Genomic DNA, 20,180 nt, shown 5'->3' with positions numbered 1-20,180 from the left:
TTAATTGAGAGTGACATATTTTTATGTTATTCATTATTGGAAATTTAGAATTAATCAATGAATATCTCATTTTCCGGATTTTTTTATTAACTCGGACTAAATATAATATAATATTTATTTAAAGATAATTTTTAATCATTTGACAATGAATATTTACACCTCTGATATTTTTATTCAATGATAATTTTTAACCATTTAATATTAAACACTTATATACCCCTAATATTTGTTGTGCTGGAATTTAAGATCTTAATTAATAACAACAATTATTTTACCATTGGGTTGGCTTCATTTCTTGGAAATTTAGTTGTATATTTGTGACACAGCAAGAGTGAAGACTCGGTAAACTTACCTCAACGCGTATCTGATAGGGCAGGACAGGTCCCATTTAATGTTTTGTCTTTCTAGTTTACCAAAGACGAGAATCATTACAAATTCCACAAAAATGCATCATTTTCCCTTGATTTTTAATGACCTCAACATGTTTCAATGGTTCTATCTAAAGACTAAGCTCGGTAAGCACTTAACGGATATGATTAATGTAAGATCCCAAAAGTCTTTTTGGAGCCAAAGAAAAGGAAATAATTGGAATTCATGCAATTGCATGGACCACCACCTTCAGCACATCAAGTGGGAGCTTACAATTATATATTTCATCCCATTTCACAGTTTGCAGAACTTCTTCATCGCAATCTTGTTGTCTGAAAAAAAAATCAAGCCTTGTTATTATGGATTGTTCCATATTCTCTACTTCAACGAAGCTTTTGTTTTTCCGTCCGTCCTTGTTGTCTATCATCTTGTTTTTCATGTGTCTTAATATAGTCCATGGCACTGCAACTGAGTTCGTTTATGGCGGTCACTGTGATTCAGTTGTTCCTGACTCGGAAGTAGTTGATGAGGAGTTCAATATCTTACCGTTTCCTGGACTTCAAAACGGTTACTACAGTGGCGGGGATAATGTCCTGAATCGTAGCTCGGATGGGTATTATTATCCACCGGCATCGAAAGTACTCGTTTTCGAAACTCACCATGTTTATACGACTCGTGTCGAGGATGTCTTCAAGGTGGAAGGAAACCTGATCTTCCAAAGCTCGTACTACTACGAACAGAGTTTCACCAATCATGGGAGGTACTCCTATTCGTATTCGAGTGATTCAAGTGCTCGTGGAACTCTGGACTTCGATTTTCATGGCTTCTGGTCGAGAACGACCGGGAAGCTTTGCATGGTGGGATCGGGTTATGCTTACTCCAAGGAAGGTGAAGTGCTTCATCTTAGAGCTGTTCTCAAGTTGAACAACGTTAAGGATTCAAGTGATATCAATACTTTAATCACTGGAACCATGGATAGCTTGTATCCTGCCGACAATCCGAATTATGTCGATCCGATATCGGTGTTGATGTTTCCTCAAGGAGGCTACAGATACAAGAAGGTTTTGAAAAACTTTAATCAAGGTTGTCCTGGTGGAATTGATGTCCCAGAGAAGTCATCTCTCAGCTTATCAAGGACTAGACATGTCTGTGATATGTTCTCGGTTCAAGATAATGCTTTCGAACTCGAGTATTCGAGTGGTTGTGGTTCATCAAAGAGTTGCAGTCCCCTTGGTGACGACCTTGGATATTCGCCCCAGTTGATGTATTTGAGCATGATTCAGTGCTCGGATGATAAGCTAAGATTGAGGTTTCTGATAGAATTTCCTGATGATAATACCTATATGAGGTATTCTAGATCTTCCAATTTCAGTACTTCATTGATTGGAGAAGGATCTTGGGATTCAAAGCGGAATCAGCTTTGTATCGTTGCTTGTCGAATCGAGAATGCGTCGAGCAGCTCGTTGGAGAAGTTTCATGTTGGAGACTGCAGCACAAGGTTGAACTTAAGATTCCCTGCAATCTTGTCTATCAGAAACACAAGTACTCTTGTAGGTGAAATTTGGAGTGAGAAGGCTAGGAATGAATCCGGTTTCTTCGATCGGATCGTGTTCCGTGACACCGAGAATAACAGGGGGCGAATTCAGCTTCAAGGATTGAAGTATGAATACATGGAAACTGACCAAGTAAAGAAGTCATGTCCAAAGAAGAGTATCAATGGGAACAGCAGTAGACAGTACCCGGATGGTTATTCTGCAGACATGGCTTTTAGTATGACAATCAAAGGTCCTAAAGGAATATTCGGATGGGGTTCGTCGAGTCCTCTTGCGGTTGGGGATCATCCTCATCAGATGTTTCCCTTTCTAATACCATCCTCAAGCTCAAGGCCTAAAAGTTCTCATGCTGGTGTCAGCTTGCTTAATATCAGCTATGAGATGAGAATCGACGTATCTCGTTCGGAATTGTTTCCCGGCCTCGATCCTTTTAATCAATCTTCAAATGGATATCTGAAGATCCATATTTCCGCTGAAGGATTTTATGATGCTGATACAGGTAATCTGTGCATGGTTGGCTGCAGACGTTTGGGGTTACACAACAAATCAACAGACTGTGATATAGTCGTAGATGTCCATTTTCCTCCATTGAACTCAGACAGGAAAGGCAGTAAAATCAAGGGAAGCATCAAGAGCACTCGCAAGAAAACCGATTATCTGCACTTAGAACCTCTGGAGTTTTCAGGAAGAGCTTATTATAGCAGTTGGGCAGCGGAATCGATTTGGAGAATGGATTTCGAGATGGTCATGTCTGTCATATCCAATACTCTTGCTATTGTCTTTGTAGTACTTCAAATCATTCATGTGAAGAGGCACCCTGGAGTTTGTCCTTCGGTTTCACTTCTCACGCTTGTTATTCTATCCCTAGGATACTTAATCCCTTTGGTTCTAAATCTTGAAGCGATGTTCAATCAAGATAGCGAACAATCGGTCTGGGTGAGAAGCGGAATATGGCTATAGATGAACGAGGTGATCATTAGAGCCGTGACAATGGTGGCTTTTCTGCTGCATATCCGTCTTCTGATGCTCTCATGGACCGCTAGATGTTCCGAAGAAAAGAACAAAACCTTGTGGATTGCCGAAAAGAGGGGGCTCTACTTGTGCTTTCCGGTATACATAGCTGGAGGCTTAATCATCAGCGCCGTAAGCCAGCAGCATTCGTCGTCCTACATAGAGCAGACCATTTTGGGAGCATCTAGAGCATATGCTGGTTTGATCCTTGATGCCTTTCTTTTCCCGCAAATCGTCTTCAACATGTTCCTGAACTCAAAAGAACCGGCTCTTTCTCGATTCTTTTATATTGGATTCACCCTCATCCGCCTGGTTCCCCATGGATATGATCTTTACAGGGCACACAACTATGTTGATATGACCGACTCATACATTTATGCAAATCCTACTGCAGAGTACTTCTCAACTGCTTGGGACTGCATTATTCCTATGTTGGGCCTGTTCTTTGCCGCAATAGTATACTTACAACAGCGCCTTGGCGGTCGTTGTTTCCTTCCGAAGCGATTCCGGGAATCGGTCACATATGATGAACTTCCAGTGGATCCAGAGGAGCAATCATCATTGAAATCTAGCACCTAGAGACAGCATTTGTTACTACTACTTGCCATGGAGATGTTTCGAGTTCTGTTTCCGAAATAATTCCGTAAACTGGTCTGTTGTTTAGTTTCTGATCCTAATGTATACCGAAACTGGTATTCATATCGATGCATGTATTCGAATATATCAAAAAATTCGAAAAAAATGGTTTTAAACTCCCACTTCTCTGTACAATTAGTGACCAATACACGCAATGTTTATGCATATTAAATACATCTTCTACAAACAGGGCATGTTACATGATTCCTGAGCCAATGATCAATGCACCTCGAGTGAAACATGTGCTTACAATCCGGAAAAACCCTGCATGGTTCACCAACCACATATTCATCCAAGCAAATCGGGCAGTCTTCGGATTCCATCGGATGTTTATCGACCCCGTAATCCGTCGGAGGCAATAGCTTCTCCAAGGCCTGCTGCCTCAACACTTGCCTGCAACGAATTCTCTCCGGGGAACCTTCGACTGTATCCAACGGTTGCAAATAGTGAACGATTATCGCACGGTAAGCCGCAGTCCGGACTCCGTGAATCCCGCTTCTTATCATATCGGAAAACAACTTCCCGAATATCGGCCAACTGAGGCATTCACAGACGATGTAATCGAACAAGAAGACGATCGATGTAGCAATGATGCAGGCTCCGACAATGCAGGATAATAAAACAATGGCAATGCCGAGGGCCGCAAGAGAAGATATTGTAAGAGGTAAATTCAATGAATGGATTTCGAACCTTAGAGTAACCATCTTCAAAAATGTCTGGTTTTTTCTTCTTGAATATTGCTTTAAAAAAAAAAAAACCAGTAACAAAGATTGTTGTAATAAAAAAGCAGAGCCATGAAAGGAAAGCAGGAGGAAATTAGTTAAATTGTTTGTACGAGATTCCAATTTGAGGAATTTGATTCTGGAAGTTGGTATGTTTTTTAACTGAGAAAAATCGGAACAGGTGTTCTGGGAGGATTAGTTGGATTCTGCCAAATCATTTTCAGATATGACACAGAAACAAACAAGCTGTAAACCCAGATTTTCCTGCAAAATTAGAAAAATAGATGGCATTGACATAGTACATGGAAAAAAACATAAATTTAATCAGTCCAGATGTTTATTAGCTGTTAAATTCTTGGTAACATCTAAATTATCTAAATTTAAAAATATTAGATACAAGTATAATAATAAATTCAATCACCATCATATTATGTAAATACGAACCACAAGCTTAGCCTTTTTCTTTAACCATGCATGCAGTCCCAAGGAGGTACGTTTGGTTATGGAGGTAAGTATGAAGTTTCTTGTGGGATTTGAATCTTTGGGTTCCGACGGGCCAGAGCTGTTCGGAGACTTCATTATTCAGGTGAGCTTTTCCCTTTCTTAAATCTTGCTAGTGTTTTCTTGCTAGTCGCGGTGACAAGATTCCATCAGTATCAACCGGCAACCGGCTTCCGATGGGTGCTCATTGTTTCTTCCATTTAGCTCGATCTAAGTAATTGAGTTATGATTTACGGTTACCTTCCTTTCAACATGGTTATCTGTCAGAACGAAACCGATCACTTGGAAACACTATCAAGATTCAAGAAAGGGAGAAGCTGCACCGGGGAATTAAATTACGGTTGCGATCGTGTTTTCGATCGCGGTTGAGTAATGAAGTCCCGCGCTCTTTGCCCGTTGGAAGCCCAATGATCCATGTTCCCCAAGATACTTCATACTTGCTTCCATAACCGGGACTTCCGTCGTTCAATGAAAGGGGGCCTGGATCATCAATGAGCCAATGATTCATGTTAGGCAAGTATGTCTGTCGTTTGCATTGGTGACCATTTGGACAAATTTCCAGGGTTTTTTAAAAGGATTTATTAAGAAAATATGATTCTTTAGTAAAGAAAAGTTTGAGTCCTAAAAGAAATTATACTGAATTATATCTATAGTTACCTAAATTTATGTCCACTGCATCATAGTATTTTTTTTAAGGTTATCGTGACATCGCAAATTATATTTACAATATAAAAATGTAATTACTTTTAAGAAATAAATCACACCGTAACATCTGTAAAATCCGTAACCATAATACCACAATCATAATTGCGATCACAATTTAATACTATAATCGTTGTTTTCGTAGATTTTATTATCTGAGATGAAATATTTATTTTGTCACTTTCTATTATTTTTAGATAAAAATATTTGTAAACCATTCATATATACAGAAATGAAGATTGTAAGATGATCCATCAATATCAATATCAAGTGCTCCAACTATAGTAATTGAGGAGTTCAATATTGGATAGTGATTTGAGTGATGTAAACACTAATTTTTCATTTTACTTAAATTATTTAAATTATTATTTTTAAAATTATTATTATTATTATTGTTATTATTAATATACATTATTATTTTATTATTTATTATTATTATTAAATAAATACAAATATTGTTACAAGCCCAAAAATATCAGTTACAAGAGCCCAAACATGGAGGCCCAGGTCTGGATCCAATCCAGACGACCCAACTAGCCCTATAGAGCCCAAATGTGTAACCTAAACTTAGTTAGGGTTTACATATCATCATCTAGCCGCCAATGTCATCCACCGTTGGATCTGGCCAGATCCAACGATCCAAAGCTCTCCAACAAGAAACCCTAGGGTTATGATACCCTAGGGACCACGCGGTCGCCGCTGTTGCTGCCATCACCTCCACGTTGCTCCGCCGCTGCCACGACGCCACCAACAGAACACTCCAGAAGTTTTGCTGCCATGATAACATCCGCCCACGTCGAGATCTATGGTGAGTCACCACCATAGCTATGGTGACTCACCGCGAAACCCCTCTGGGACCGGTCCGACAAGAGCTTCATCGAAGCTATAAAGTCTCGGCTCACCTGCAAACAAGAAAAGAGACAGAGAGCAACGGAGAACAAGAGACCACAACAACGACGAACAAACAGAAAGAGGAGACTGAGACCAACGACCAGCAACCAAGAGCCACAAACAACCAAAAACCAACAAATATTAAACCGAAAGAGAAAGAACTTACCAACGAGGACTCTACGGTCACCGAAGATACAACAAATATCCACGCGTGACAAAAAGATTCGAAATACTCGAAGGTATTTTTGTAGATCTACGTAAATAGGACGTGTTTTATAGAAGAAGAGAGTTGGATTCGTTTTAGATCGTTTCGATCTGTCTTTTGAGAGGGTTTTATATTTTCTAACCACCGGTGACGATGGCCGGCGACGGCGATCGGCGCTTGAGCACGGTTGCCGACCGGAAATCGACCTTCCTCCGGTTGGAGGAATCTAGAGAGAGGCGAGAGAGTTTTTTTCTCTCTCAGCTAGAGAGAGAAAAGGAAAGAAAAAAAATGAGAGAATGACCCTTAAGGGCCGGCCATTTTAGGGGATTTATACCCCTTCCCAAACGACGTCTTTTTGAAGAAGGGTACATGGGTAATTTTAAATGGATAAATTATACCTGTTGCCATCCTATATTTATAAATTTCTATTTTAGTCACTGAATCAAATTTTAAATCTTTATAATTCGGTTTCTTAATTTTAATTTTATTTATTTTAGTCCTTTACATAAAATATATATATTTAAGGTATAATTATCGTTTTTTATTCTTTCTTGTTTCATGGTAATTAAATAAAACGATTTTTAAATTTATAAAATTATTTAAATTTTTTATGCCTACACAAATTTAGAAATAATAGTATTAAATTATTGGGATTAGTAAAATATAGAGTAATATTACATTTATTTTCCACTAATAATCACATGATGGAGCAGTTGGAATAGATTTTTGAGCGGCAAAACTTGACTTATTGGGAGGGAAATATGTTAATAATGCTAGTGGACCTAATAATCACGTTTCTTTCTTTTATATTGTTAAAATTTGAGTTTTTATTTATTATTTTAAGTTTAACAATATTTTAATAATAATTTTATAATATTTAAGAAATTATTTAAATAGAAGTGGGGTTGAAATTTGATTATGATTCTTATTTTATTATTATAAGGTTTTATTTATAAATCAAAGTTGGTGAAGAGTAGTTAATTCATAAATAATTATGATGTAATTGAATAATTAAAAATAAAAGAAAATTATAATAAATAAACGTTACTATTATTAGTTCAGTCATTGCCCGTTTTTCATCATACACATTTTTCTATTCATTCCTTTTTTACATGTTGCTGACTTTTTATTTTCCACCATATTTGTTATTTATAAACATAATATTTATACATTTTATTAATTAATTATATTTTTTTAAAATGTTAAAATTTAATCATTATTATCGTTTTTCGTTTTTTTATATATAAATTATTTATTTTATTTTATTTTTATTTTAAGTCATAAAATATATATTTAATTAAATAATAATATTTATTTTTTATATCAAAGAAATGGACTGTCTTAAAGCACCTAGAAGTTCTTTTCTGATATTTCTAAGTAAATAAATATCTTATTAATATATTTTCTTAAAATTATATTAATAAATTTGAAATAACGGGATTATGAATTAAATATATTTTTTAATTTTAATGATAGAGACAATTTATAATTAATGAGTACCAATTTTTGGGTGTTGTGGGCGTGTTAATACTTCCCCAAACGTAATCGACCACGAATCCCTTTTATTATTAAAAAGAACGAATTTTTGGTTAAAATGCAGACCAATTTATCTTTTAACTGATATTTTCTTAAAAATTCTTTTAAAAGATAATTTTTAGGTATTCGACCTACCTGATCCAAAAAGGCCGATGGCGACTCCCAAAACATTTTTAAAAACCATTTATGCACATCATTTTTCCCGCCAAGTAAAAATTTTGTACTCAGGCGAAAACCGGTTACGACAAGTGATATTTGTGATTGCTTTAATTTTCATATCTTTTCTCTCAATCAATTATAGATTGTAGGTTAGATGCACGAATCAAATTATCTTTAACGATTAAAGAATGATTGTTATCTTTAGAGATTACATGTTTGAGTACGTCAATTACAAGATATTTTAACATTTATTACTAAATAATTCAAGATCTTTTAAACATATATTATTCTATAATCTTTCTAAATTAATTTGGGTTAAATAACCTTTTGAATAAAACAAGATTCTTATGTAAACAGATTTAGAAATATTATATCTTCAATCACTTATCAACAATTATATAAACAATTTTTAAAATATTAAAATCTTATTTAAGTATTTGACCTAAAAATAAAGAAAAAGTCATGTCAAACAAAACAAATAGACTAAGGGCTATTTGTTTGGCTTTGAATGAAATCATTCAGCGTTCAATATTCATACCGTTTGTTTCCCACCTCTTAATGATTCAGTGTTGACTGATTCTGCAAAACAATGCTGAATGATTCAACACAGAAATACATTCTGAATGATTCAGAGCAATTATCAAACAACATGTCACATTCAGAGTTAATTCATACAGAGCTTCTGAATCATTCAATATTTGAATCATTCAGCGCTTAATCAAGTAAACAAGCAGCCCCTAAGGGTGTGTTTGGTTGGGGGAATGTGAGATTCCCATGGGAATGAAATCCACATTCCCCCGTTTTGTTGGCTGGGAATGTCATTATCGGTAATCTTACATTATCAATAGTAGATTTTTTGGGGTATATTACCGGAAATGTTATTACATCCATTTCTTTAGGTATTGTTAGATTATTAGCGTTTTGAACTAAAATGCTCTTAAAAAAAATTCTTTCAAAAATATCCTTAATCTGTCATTAAATAATTAAAAATTTTAAGAATGTTAAATTACAAATTTATCCTTAAACTATTTTAGATTTACAAAAAAAGTCTATAATTAAAATTTTATATAAAGTTCAGGGGTTAAAATAAAATATTACCTTTTCATTAAGTTTTTTTATATTTTCAATTTTGTAAAAAAAATTATATAAATTTTATGAATTTAATTTTTTTAAAGAAAAATATATAAATATTTTTCAACTTGTTAAAAAACAAATATATAATAAGGACAATTTGGTCAAATATACATTTCAATAATCTTTTATTTCTCTAACCAAACACGATAATTTTACATTCCTGTTAAACCAACCAAACACAGAATACAACATTCTCAGTAATCCTATTCCCTGGTAATCTTTTATTCCCATTGATAACCTTACATTCCGTGAACCAAACGCGCTCTAAATATCAAAATTCAGTGTAGTGAAGAACCAAAATAGAGAGTTTAAGAAAAAGACAAATGATCAAACTACAACAAATGTATAAATCCTACGTCGTTTCAACGTTGAACCCTCTAATATTCCCGCCTAGAACTGTAACCCTATTTTCCCAATCCCCGAAGCCCTAACCTTTAACCTCCATGAAATTTCCTTCCGGTGGCGGCGGAACCCCGAAACCCAGCGATTTCCAACCCGTAATCCTAGACCTATAAGCCCTATCATCATCCCCAAATTCCCGATTCCCCAACCTTTTTCGAACTTCCTTTCAATGGAACTCCAAACCCTCACCATTTCGCAACCCATCATCCTCTACGAAACCCTAACCTTAGACCCAATTTCCCTCCCTTCATCCCCTGCCGCCGAATCTCCGCCGTCCAGTCGATCTCCTTTTGATCCGTACACTGTCTTCCGCAACGAAATCTCTCTATCGGCTGAAAATCCCGTCTCCGTGGATTCAGATGCGCCGGACTATTTCTCGCTTGATGTTAATGAGCCGGTAATAATTCAGACTCCAGTCTCGGCCTGGGATAAAGCGGAGCCGAAGACACCAGCTACTGTGGATGAGCCAAGGCTTGAGAACAAATGGTGGTTTGGTGGGAATAGCAAGTTTAAAAGTCCAATGCTTCAGTTGCATAAAGGTTGGTAATGATTTAAGCCGTATTAATGAAAATTTTGAATTTTTTTGACTAATTTTTGTGTGTTATTTTATGTAACTTTGAACTTTGTGATGACTGATGATTAGTTTTAGTTGGCTATAAATTTATATGCTGCGATTGAACTGAGTTGAACTTCAGTTTTTGATCCCTAGCGATAATCTTGGCCAGCTTGATCACTGTCATATTTTTCAAATTCCTTTACATTGATGCATTCATTTCTTTTAGTAATGGATGAATATGGCTGGAATTGAAATTCTGAAGTTTTTAAATTGTGATATCCTTTGATATATTTTGTACATTTCCCTTGGATTCTGTGCCAGTTCTTGATAATCAATTCAAATTCTATCATCTCCATGTTACGCTGGTTTGTGTGATTTAAGGGAAAAACAGATTAGCTTTGTAAATATGATTGTTTAGAAAAGAAATGGAGGGCTCCACGTACAATTTTCAGTAAGGTCCTGAAATCTTAATTGCAGAGTCATAGACTGTCATATGTAATGTTAGGAATGATACCTGAAGTTGATAGATGAGCCAATGAATCAAGCACATTGGGTTTTTTAGTTGGTGGATGGTGATAAACATTCTTGAAGGCCATTTTTATGGTGTGTACATCATAAGCAGATTTTGATACTTTACCATGGTGGGCATTGTAGAGATAGTGGATTTTTGTGATTTTCTATCTCCCACTCCTGAAGAGCAAGCAGCCCGTGATGCAGCTGTGCATTCTGTTTTTGATGTTATCAAATACATATGGCCTGCCTGCAGGGTATGATTTGCAGCCTCTCTTTCTCTCATGCTTAAAAGACACACATGTAAAGATGCATATAGTATACAATGCCAAAATCTAACGAATTGTTGCATTGCAGCCAGAAGTTTTTGGATCATTCAGGACAGGGCTTTATTTACCAACAAGTGATATTGATGTGAGTATTATGCTTCCTTTTATCCCGTAAAATTTATGTCTTGGTAGTCAAATACTTTAATGTTTAATCTTGTTATAATATAGCATGCTTAACGTATTTGATGTGTTTTCATCAGGATAATGATATTTAGTTTATATATTTTCTCCTATGGAAAGAAAACAATAGGCAAAAGGAAACTGACAAAAAATTTTGAGTTATCTCTTGTCTTGTATGATTGACTTAAGCCATTTGTTTATATTTTATGCAGGTAGTGATTCTAGAGTCGGGTATAAAAAAACCTCAGACTGGTTTGCATGCTATTTCCAGGGCATTGTCTCAAAGGGGGATTGCAAAGAAGATGCAGGTATTTTGTTTCTCTAAAATGTTTATTTATACAGTACAGTATGTTTAACTAACAGTTCTATTCCTATCAGGTGATTGCGAAAGCTCGTGTGCCAATAGTTAAGTTTGTAGAAAAGAAAAGTGGTGTTGCTTTTGATGTAAGGTAGTTCTGAACTCCTCTTGCATTGTTTTTGGATTGATTCAAATTTCACAATTTCTTCATTAATTGAAACTTCATTTCATAACATATATTTGTTTGAAAATTTTCCTTGTCCTCGTATAATTTAATCTAAATACCCATCTAGAAATTTTTCTGTCTCCAAACATTTCTGAGTATGTTATAATTGTGGTATGAATATCATCATAAAATACACTGGATCAGTGTGAAATTTTTAGCAGTATGGCTTTTGGCAAGATATTAGGGTAGGATTTTTAAATTGTCTTCACGGTTTTCTTTAGAGATCCATGAAAATTGGGAGGTCCATGTAATTGGAAATCTGTCATCATTTTTTATGTAAGCATGTAAAGAGCTATTTTCTTGATTGACAATATTCGTTGGGATGCTTGGAATTTGATGAGGGTGGAGACATGTTTAGGTTCCTAGCCCGACATTTAGCATAAGTGATAAGTTCACAAAGAAAGTTGTTTATCATCTTGGTTTGAAGTGGCAATTAAAAGACTATGTTTCATGTTTTATTTGGCGTTGTTTCTCAAAGTTTTATATTTAATTGGGTGTTCAATATTGCAGCTTTGATGTGGATAATGGACCAAAAGCTGCTGAGTTTATCAAGGTTTGTTGCAATTACCGACTTTCCTGTGTTCTGGTGTTTCATTTGTGTTAGTTTTTGATAGTGGTGCTTAAGTTATAGTTATTTTAATCCCTTTTTTCTCAGATGAGGTTAATTCTGTGGGACCATAAACTTTTTCATTTAAGGATTTCTTTTCAGTCAAGCTTCTTTTTTGGATGAAATTTTTCTCGAGGGTTGTATTGGATGTATTGTGTTTGATTCTCTGCTAGATTTATGTTCATTGATGGGAATTACTGCTTACTTTTCTTTTGTTTCCTGCGTATACTTTTGGATTCTTTGGTTAAAGTTTATGTAAACCATTTTGGTCCGACTACCTCATGTTCCACAAAATTAGGACTTCTGTTTTTTTACCGTGATTAATTAAAGCTCTGCTTTAGATTTTTTTTGTATGTTCCATAGCTTAAGACTTTTCCAAGATTTTTTTACCTTTGTATTTTTCTAAATTTAAAATTGTTCTTATGTTTTTTCTCTTAGGGAGCAATAGAAAAATGGCCTCAATTACGACCTTTGTGTTTGATCTTGAAAGTATTTTTACAGCAGAGAGACCTGAATGAGGTTTGTGTTTGTCTATATTAAAGCACTGTTCTTTTTCTTCAAAAAGAAAAATATTATCATTCCTCTACTTGATTTTCAATGTTTTTGAAACTATGCAGGTATATTCTGGCGGAATAGGTTCATATGCTCTCCTTGCAATGATCATAGCCATGTTGCAGGTAAGCAAAATTCTCATGTTCAAAATTTTCAGTATGAGCAGCAAGCAGATGTCCATTTGCTTCTGCCTGGTACCCATGAAATCACTCCATGGTACTTGTTCTTTAAGAATTTTAATAGAATAATAAACGACATGCAGCAATAATTTTCAGATTTTGATAAGGCTTTGGGTTCCAGTACCTTTTTTTGCTTCTGTTTTATTTGTCTGGTCTAACATATCTATGCCTTTTTGTGCTCCAGAATCTGTGTGAATCTCAAGCTTATCTGGAACATAACTTGGGGATGCTCTTGGTATGTGTGCATAGAAACTAGACCTTTATTCTCCTCTTCTTAGTCTGAACCTTTTGTGATAAAAGAGAACAAAAAAGACAAGTTGACAGGAAATCGTATAAATGTTTTTTTGAAATCAGGTACATTTCTTTGATTTTTATGGTCGAAAATTGAACACTGTGGATGTTGGTGTGTCTTGTAAAGATAGAGGCACTTTCTTTTCGAAGAGTAGCAGAGGGTAAAAGGAAAAATCTTCCTTCATACTGAATTTATTACTTTCCATCCTCAAGCACTGGCGACTAAAATGGTGTATTCTTCTTTTTGGTTTGATTCTCTTTTAGGTTTTCAAATAAAGGACGACCATTTCTCATCTCCATTGAGGATCCACAGGTGGCCTTGAATTTTGCTACTTTTTATTCATGCGTCCTTTGACTGTCAAGTTATGCTTTTGTGTACGTGTTGTTGTTTCATTTATTTTTATTAATCTCTTCCTTATGACAAACAGACTCCAGACAATGACATCGGGAAGAACTCATTCAACTATATCCAGGTTAACAACTTTTATCTTTCTAGTTCACTGTGTTTTAAGGGTGAAACCCTACACCCATGGCTGCAATCTTTCACCTTCTATCCAAATGCATAATTAATATTACGTTTTTATATGATAAACAACCAAGTATTTGTCAAGTTGTATAAGTTAGACGAGGCTGGCTTCATTTCAACCTTCTATCGAAGATGAGTTAAAGTTTTGGCTCCTACGAGCATACTTGTAGTGAGAACATTGTGTATTGTCTTGCAGATTAAGTCAGCTTTCGGTATGGCTCTTTCTACCCTTACTAATCCAAAGACCATTTTGTCTCTGGGCCCGAATAGAAGCATTCTTGGTACCATAATTAGACCGGATCCAGTTTTACTTGAGCGCAAAGGAGGACCCAGTGGTGATGTCACTTTTAATAGCTTGCTTCCTGGTGCCGGAGAGCCTTTACAAACAATTCACGGAGAGCAGCAGAACATTTTATGCAATTGGCAATTAGACGATGAAGATCCGCTGCCTCGATGCGATGGAAACACTGGAGTTGTTAGTGCTCAATCCTCTGGGAGAAAAAGGAAGTCTTCTTCCAAAGAAAGACACCAAAAGAAGAAAGTAAAAGAAAATGGTGATGTAAGAAAGTTATGGGATGAAGAAACAATCACAAAAAAAGAAAAGAGTTCTAGGAAGAAAAGTTCTAGACGTAAGTATAAACATAATGATTCCAGTGGTTTCGGTCGTCATCCCAGTGGTTCGTTCTGGAGTTGCTAGAATAACCTTATTCTAATGCTCCATCACCTTTGGTTTTCTGTTTCAATCATTCAAGAATCAACCGTGGCTCTGAACGGTGGTCTATTCCAGTTATGTCCAGGTTATTTTCTTAGTTCTATCATACAAGGTTTCTGAGATAGGCTGCTATTGACTGCCATTTCTTCTGGGACATGGATGGGTTTAAGTTCATTACAGTAGTCCCATTGTTCTCATTTTATATAGGGGTTTGTGGCATGGGTGGGTCAGGTAAAACAACACTTGCAATATTTGTTTATACCCAAATTTCAAGACAAAATCTTCTGTTGTGGAGAAACAAGGACTTGTTTGTTTGCAGAAACTTCTACTTTCCCAGATTTTTCCTGAGGAAATATTCAATCTTTTTAATGTTCATGATGGGAATGACATCATAAGTCGAACCTTGTCTCATAAATAGGTTCTTATTGTCATTGATGACGCGGATAACATACAGCACTTAGTCGTGAGAGTGACAGATAGATCGTGAAAGTACACATGTCGATCAGAGCTTGGAACTAGAGCTATTAACTTCCAGAACATCAAGGCACGTGTGTTGAACATGAAGTTGTGTTCAATATGTTGAAGCCGCTTCTTATTGTGAAACACTTCTCATTTCTCATCTCTTATATTAATTATCGTTATCATCACAATGTAGTGTTGAATTTTCTACAACTAATAACATTATGTACTCCATGGTTGAAACTTTTCATCCTAATTTATTATTGGACTCGGGACAGATCTATAATTTTATGTTAAGAAATAAATTTTTAAAATTTTAGACAGCGAAAACAAATTTTTAATAAAAAATACATGAAAATTTTAAATTTTATGATAATTTAAAATTCTCATAATATAACCGTCTCATCCTTTGGTTCATCTCATATTAGACAGTTTCTAATTATTTCACCAACATGAATCGAGCGACTTCTGCGATAAATGAATTATTGTTATTCCTTGAAGTATCGGGTTTGAACATAAAAAATATCAAGAGTGTGAGCGTTCAATATCAAATAATTAAGAGTTATATTTAAACAGATACTGTCTTCTACTTACTTTAAATAAAAAAATTATTTCACCGTATGCATGCATTCATGCAGGTTCCTTAAACACAGTAGGAGCGAAGTTAAAAAATCAAATTATAAATATATTTTAAAAAGTTAGAATCAATCGATCTTGAAGAACAGAGAATTGTCGAAGTAAGATAATATATATGTGGGTGACAAGGTGACACGTAGGGATGGGCATGGGTCTGGTTTTTGGTCCACCCGACCCGACCCGAGAACAAGGGAGCCTTCACCCGAGACCCTACCCGACCAAAATAAAATTTCACCCGACCCGACCCGAATACATGACTTAGAAACCCGACCCGACCAGACCCGAAATAAAAAAAATTAATTTTATTCAATAAAAATAATGACTTAATTGAAAAAAATTATATATAGAGGGGTATTATTGTAATTATTCATAAATATATAAGGTAAAATTATATATTTTTTTGGGTCAGATTGGATATTTTTCATCCTAAAACTGAACCCGAATTTTTTTTAAACAAAATCTGACCCAATCAAATCGAAACCCGTCAGATTCGGGTTGAGTGCCCATCCCTAGTGGCACGGCATACTCCTTTAGATAATATTTTTTTACATATTTGTTTTGGGATTCTTGATCCTTATCCCCAAGAATTGAGTTTATGAGTGAAATGTAAACTTTTTTCATATTAGAATTATCGTAGGATAGATGATTGATTGACAACAACGATTAAAAGAATTACTATTTTTATGTCGAAAAAATATAAAAGATATGATCATCTCATCACGTCGTTAATAGGTTTAGTTATCTAATATCTTAATTAAATTCAAATTCAAAATCAAAATGCAATACTTTAAAACGTTTTAAAGTTTAATATCAAATTGATATAAAATCTAATGTTCAGTAACTGACGGTGCAATTTACCCTAAAGAAAAACAAGAATTAAACATGGAATTTCAAGAAATCTAGAACTTCAAAGATTCCTTAGAATTGGCCACCTTTTGAAAATGATGGTCCCGAGAATTTCTAGAGATTCAACAGCTTAGGCAACTGCTGGGCAAGAAAGAAACATGACAGGGTAGGCAACTTCGTTTATTGTCTGCTTCAACTTATCTTAAACCGCCTATGCTAAACCAACACGAAATTATTTTTAAAATTAAATTACTCGAGTTTCGTTCTTGGAAGAAAAATTTCAAATAAATATTATCTTATAATTGATTTAGTTATTGAGCGTAACGGAATTATATACAAATTTAAGGGGTAAAACTTTCGAGATAATGTTCTGAAAGAAATTAATTCACGAGCTAATGCACTCCCAAGATTAATTGCTCAAATAGGGTGAAATCCACAGTATTGGCCGTAGGTCGCCATGCACTCTGGGCGACCTTGTAGGTCGCCATGCACTCCTGGCGACCTTGTAGGCCGCCATGCACTCCGGGCGACCTACCCTTGCTCAAACAGAGAGAATGAACGTGTTGCATGGCACATGCACGTCCCAACACATAGGTCGCCATGCCCTCCGGGCGACCTACCCTCGCTCGGCTTCCCTCGGATTCCCTCTCATAGCTCGTTCGGTTGCCCTCGGATGCCCTCACATAGCTCGTTCGGATGGCCTCGGATCTCTCGGATGGCCTCGGATGCTCTCGGATGGCCTCGGTCGAATGGCCTCGGTCGGATGGCCTCAGATGCCCATCGTGTTGGGACGTGCATGGCACATGCAATCTCTTGTAGCTCGCCGGGAAGACATGGCGACCTAGTAGGTCGCCCGGAAGGCATGGCGACCTACGGCCAACACTGTAGATTTCACCTTATTTGAGCAATTAATCTTGGGAGTGCTTTATCTAGTGAATTAATTTTTTCCAGAACATTATCTCGAAAGTTTTACCAATTTAAGGATTACCATCCTTAAGTTCTTTATTATTAAAAGATATACGAATAAAATATATTTAAATATTTAAGTTTTAATTTATTTTGATTTTGTCTCTCTCGATTTTAATATATATATATATATATATATATATATATATATATATATTGTCGCAACCGCCTTTTGGTTGTGCCCAAACTTGGGCTTCGACTTGAAAAATGTGGATTGGAGTCGCCACCGATCATTTATTTTATGAAAAATGGGTTGATCGGATACCTTATTTCTTACCTGATCTGCGTCGTACCAAAGATGTGTCGGATCCGGGAGTCGGTTACGGTCAAGGAAGGATTAGCACCCTTGAACCACCCTTTCGGTACTATGTAATTTCCAGTTGTCTTTAATTAAGAAAAATATAAGTTTAAATTACAAGGTAAGACTCTAGTCCTAATTACTTACCGTAGATTGATTTGAAAGTTGTACCCTTTAAAAGTGAACGTGTTAGATTGAAGAAAACAAAGAAAATAAAATAAAGGGGAAAAAGAATAAAACGAGATAAAAAAAAAAGCAAAGACAACATACATAAATAAATGGATAAATAAATAAACAAATATGAGTAAATAAATCAAAGATAAAGAAAAATAAAGAAAAATAAATAAATAGATAACTAAATAAATAAGATGAGGAAAAAATAATATGTACATATAGTACAACTTGAAAAGAAAAATATATATATGGTAATAAGAAATATATATATACATCAAAACCAACCAAATAAAACATACATACATAATAAATAATAAAAAATAAAACTTACCCCCCACAATTACTCCACCGAAAGTCGGGGGAAAATTTGATTGAAGATAAAAGCGGCCCCTTCTAGGACATATAGTCCAAATTAGGTATATATAAAATAATATTTAATTAAAATACAATAAAAGTATATATATATATATAGGTAATATCATATAGGAAAAATAATTAAATAAAAGAGAATAATAACAAATATATACGACAATAATACTAAAATAAAAATATGTGTACAAAACAAATAAAATACGATATATATATATATATATATATATATAAAAAATAACATATTTAAAAAATAATATATATTTATTAATAATGGGTATATAGGTAAAATATATAAAAGATACGTATATGTACAACAAAGTAAGTAATATGAAATAAATAAAAATAATAGTATAAGTATCAAGTTGAATTGAAATATATACATATACGATTATAGGATATTATACTAGAAATAAGAAATGATTATAAGCATAATTAGTAATTCATGTATATTAATAATGTTGTACCAATAAAATGTAAAAGAATACATGCGTATCAGTATAAATAATACAAAAATATACAATAATAATATAAGGATTTAACGTAATAATTATATATATATATATGGTGTCTAAATTGAAAATAGAATGAAACTTAAGGCCAAATTTGATAGGAATTCGAATTACACTTGGAACCAAAGGGGCAAATTATAACTTTATAAAAACAGAGGCATCAAATGCACGGTTTAACCGTTTTAAAGAACATATCTGGATTGTTAAAATAAAAATTAAAACAGATGAAAACTCATTCTCCTCTTCTCGCCAAAACGAGCCCTCCCCCCTTTTGCCTAAAAGCTCTCGCCTGTTCTTCAGAAATGAAGAACAGGGCCGTGGTTCTTCATGAACCCAGAAAATGCCACCCTACGCCGCCTCGCCGTCGCCGTTGAATGGCGCCGGCCGTCGTTCATTGGCGGCAAAACTCATCTCTTTTATTTCTATTTTTTTTTGAAATCTCGAAAACTTTTTGATATCCCTTTCTGAAAACAAAGATTGTTTTTCGAAAATCGATTAGGAAAAAAACGTAGATCTAAAAAAGTTTTGAAAGAAAAGAAAAAATAAATCGAATGGCCTCCCTTTCGTTCCTCGACCGTTCGGTTTTGGTTTAGTTCGAGCCAGATATCACGCAAAATCAACATGCAAGGGAAGCAACCGAACGAACAAGGTAAAAATGAAACACTACCTTTTTATTTCTCTCGGAATGTTTACAGCAAAGTGCTCTGAAAATATGTAACCCTTAGTATTTTGCAGTATTCCTTCTGCGTATTTTGTGTATCACCCGTATCTCTTCCCCCTCCTTTTTCTTTTTTAGTGTTCTATTTACATCTCTATTTATAGTGAAAAAATCAGCCTATTTAGTGTTCTAATTCGAGTAAAATACTAATGTGGGTTGTTGATGATGGTTGTGATTCTTGCGCCGGAGGACTCGGACTGTTGGGACGTGAGGGAGGCGTGCGAGAGAAGGACTGCTGCGCTGGTGGAGAGAGGCGACTGAAACCCTAATTTGCCATAGGGTTTCTTCACGTGGGACTTGGGTTTAGTCCACTGTTGGGCCCTGAAAAGAAACATGTAAATAAATATATAATATAATTTATAATATAAATATATATTATATAACATAAGGACGAAATTTAGTGTATTCATATATATATATATATATATATATATATATATATATATATATATATATTATAACTCGAGATTGCTTT

General features: G+C 34.9%; 3 protein-coding genes across 3 annotated transcripts; 2 read left to right on the top strand and 1 right to left on the bottom strand.

Annotated features, from left to right (window-relative positions):
• Positions 1–728: 728 nt before the first annotated feature.
• Positions 729–2,882, top strand: LOC120159189. The gene has a single exon (XM_039169836.1). It carries the CDS (start codon positions 729–731, stop codon positions 2,880–2,882), a length of 2,154 nt encoding a protein of 717 aa, XP_039025767.1.
• Positions 2,883–3,736: 854 nt separating this feature from the next.
• On the bottom strand, positions 3,737–4,273 carry LOC120159039 (putative RING-H2 finger protein ATL19). The gene has a single exon (XM_039169716.1). The coding sequence runs from the start codon at positions 4,271–4,273 to the stop codon at positions 3,737–3,739; it is 537 nt and encodes a 178-aa protein (XP_039025647.1).
• Positions 4,274–9,805: 5,532 nt separating this feature from the next.
• On the top strand, positions 9,806–14,985 carry LOC120159220 (terminal nucleotidyltransferase 4A-like). The gene is made up of 13 exons (XM_039169855.1): positions 9,806–10,360; positions 11,032–11,144; positions 11,245–11,301; positions 11,549–11,644; positions 11,715–11,785; positions 12,371–12,413; positions 12,906–12,986; positions 13,085–13,144; positions 13,383–13,433; positions 13,553–13,650; positions 13,754–13,802; positions 13,918–13,962; positions 14,212–14,985. The coding sequence occupies exons 1-13, from the start codon at positions 9,991–9,993 to the stop codon at positions 14,710–14,712; spliced, it is 1,635 nt and encodes a 544-aa protein (XP_039025786.1). The 5' UTR covers positions 9,806–9,990; the 3' UTR covers positions 14,713–14,985.
• Positions 14,986–20,180: the final 5,195 nt, after the last annotated feature.

This window comes from Hibiscus syriacus, unplaced genomic scaffold, assembly GCF_006381635.1.
Source record: "Hibiscus syriacus cultivar Baekdansim isolate YM2019G1 unplaced genomic scaffold, ASM638163v2 tig00111342_pilon, whole genome shotgun sequence".
Classification (NCBI taxonomy): domain Eukaryota; kingdom Viridiplantae; phylum Streptophyta; class Magnoliopsida; order Malvales; family Malvaceae; genus Hibiscus; species Hibiscus syriacus.
This window is presented reverse-complemented; position numbering and strand designations above follow the sequence as displayed.

Coding starts and splice junctions, on each gene's coding strand:
- LOC120159189 (XM_039169836.1), top strand. CDS start 729: ATGGATTGTTCCATATTCTCTACTTCAACGAAGCTTTTGTTTTTCCGT.
- LOC120159039 (XM_039169716.1), bottom strand. CDS start 4,273: ATGGTTACTCTAAGGTTCGAAATCCATTCATTGAATTTACCTCTTACA.
- LOC120159220 (XM_039169855.1), top strand. CDS start 9,991: ATGGAACTCCAAACCCTCACCATTTCGCAACCCATCATCCTCTACGAA. Junction 10,361..11,031: donor AATGCTTCAGTTGCATAAAG/GTTGGTAATGAT, acceptor TGGGCATTGTAG/AGATAGTGGATTTTTGTGAT. Junction 13,803..13,917: donor TCTCCATTGAGGATCCACAG/GTGGCCTTGAAT, acceptor TATGACAAACAG/ACTCCAGACAATGACATCGG.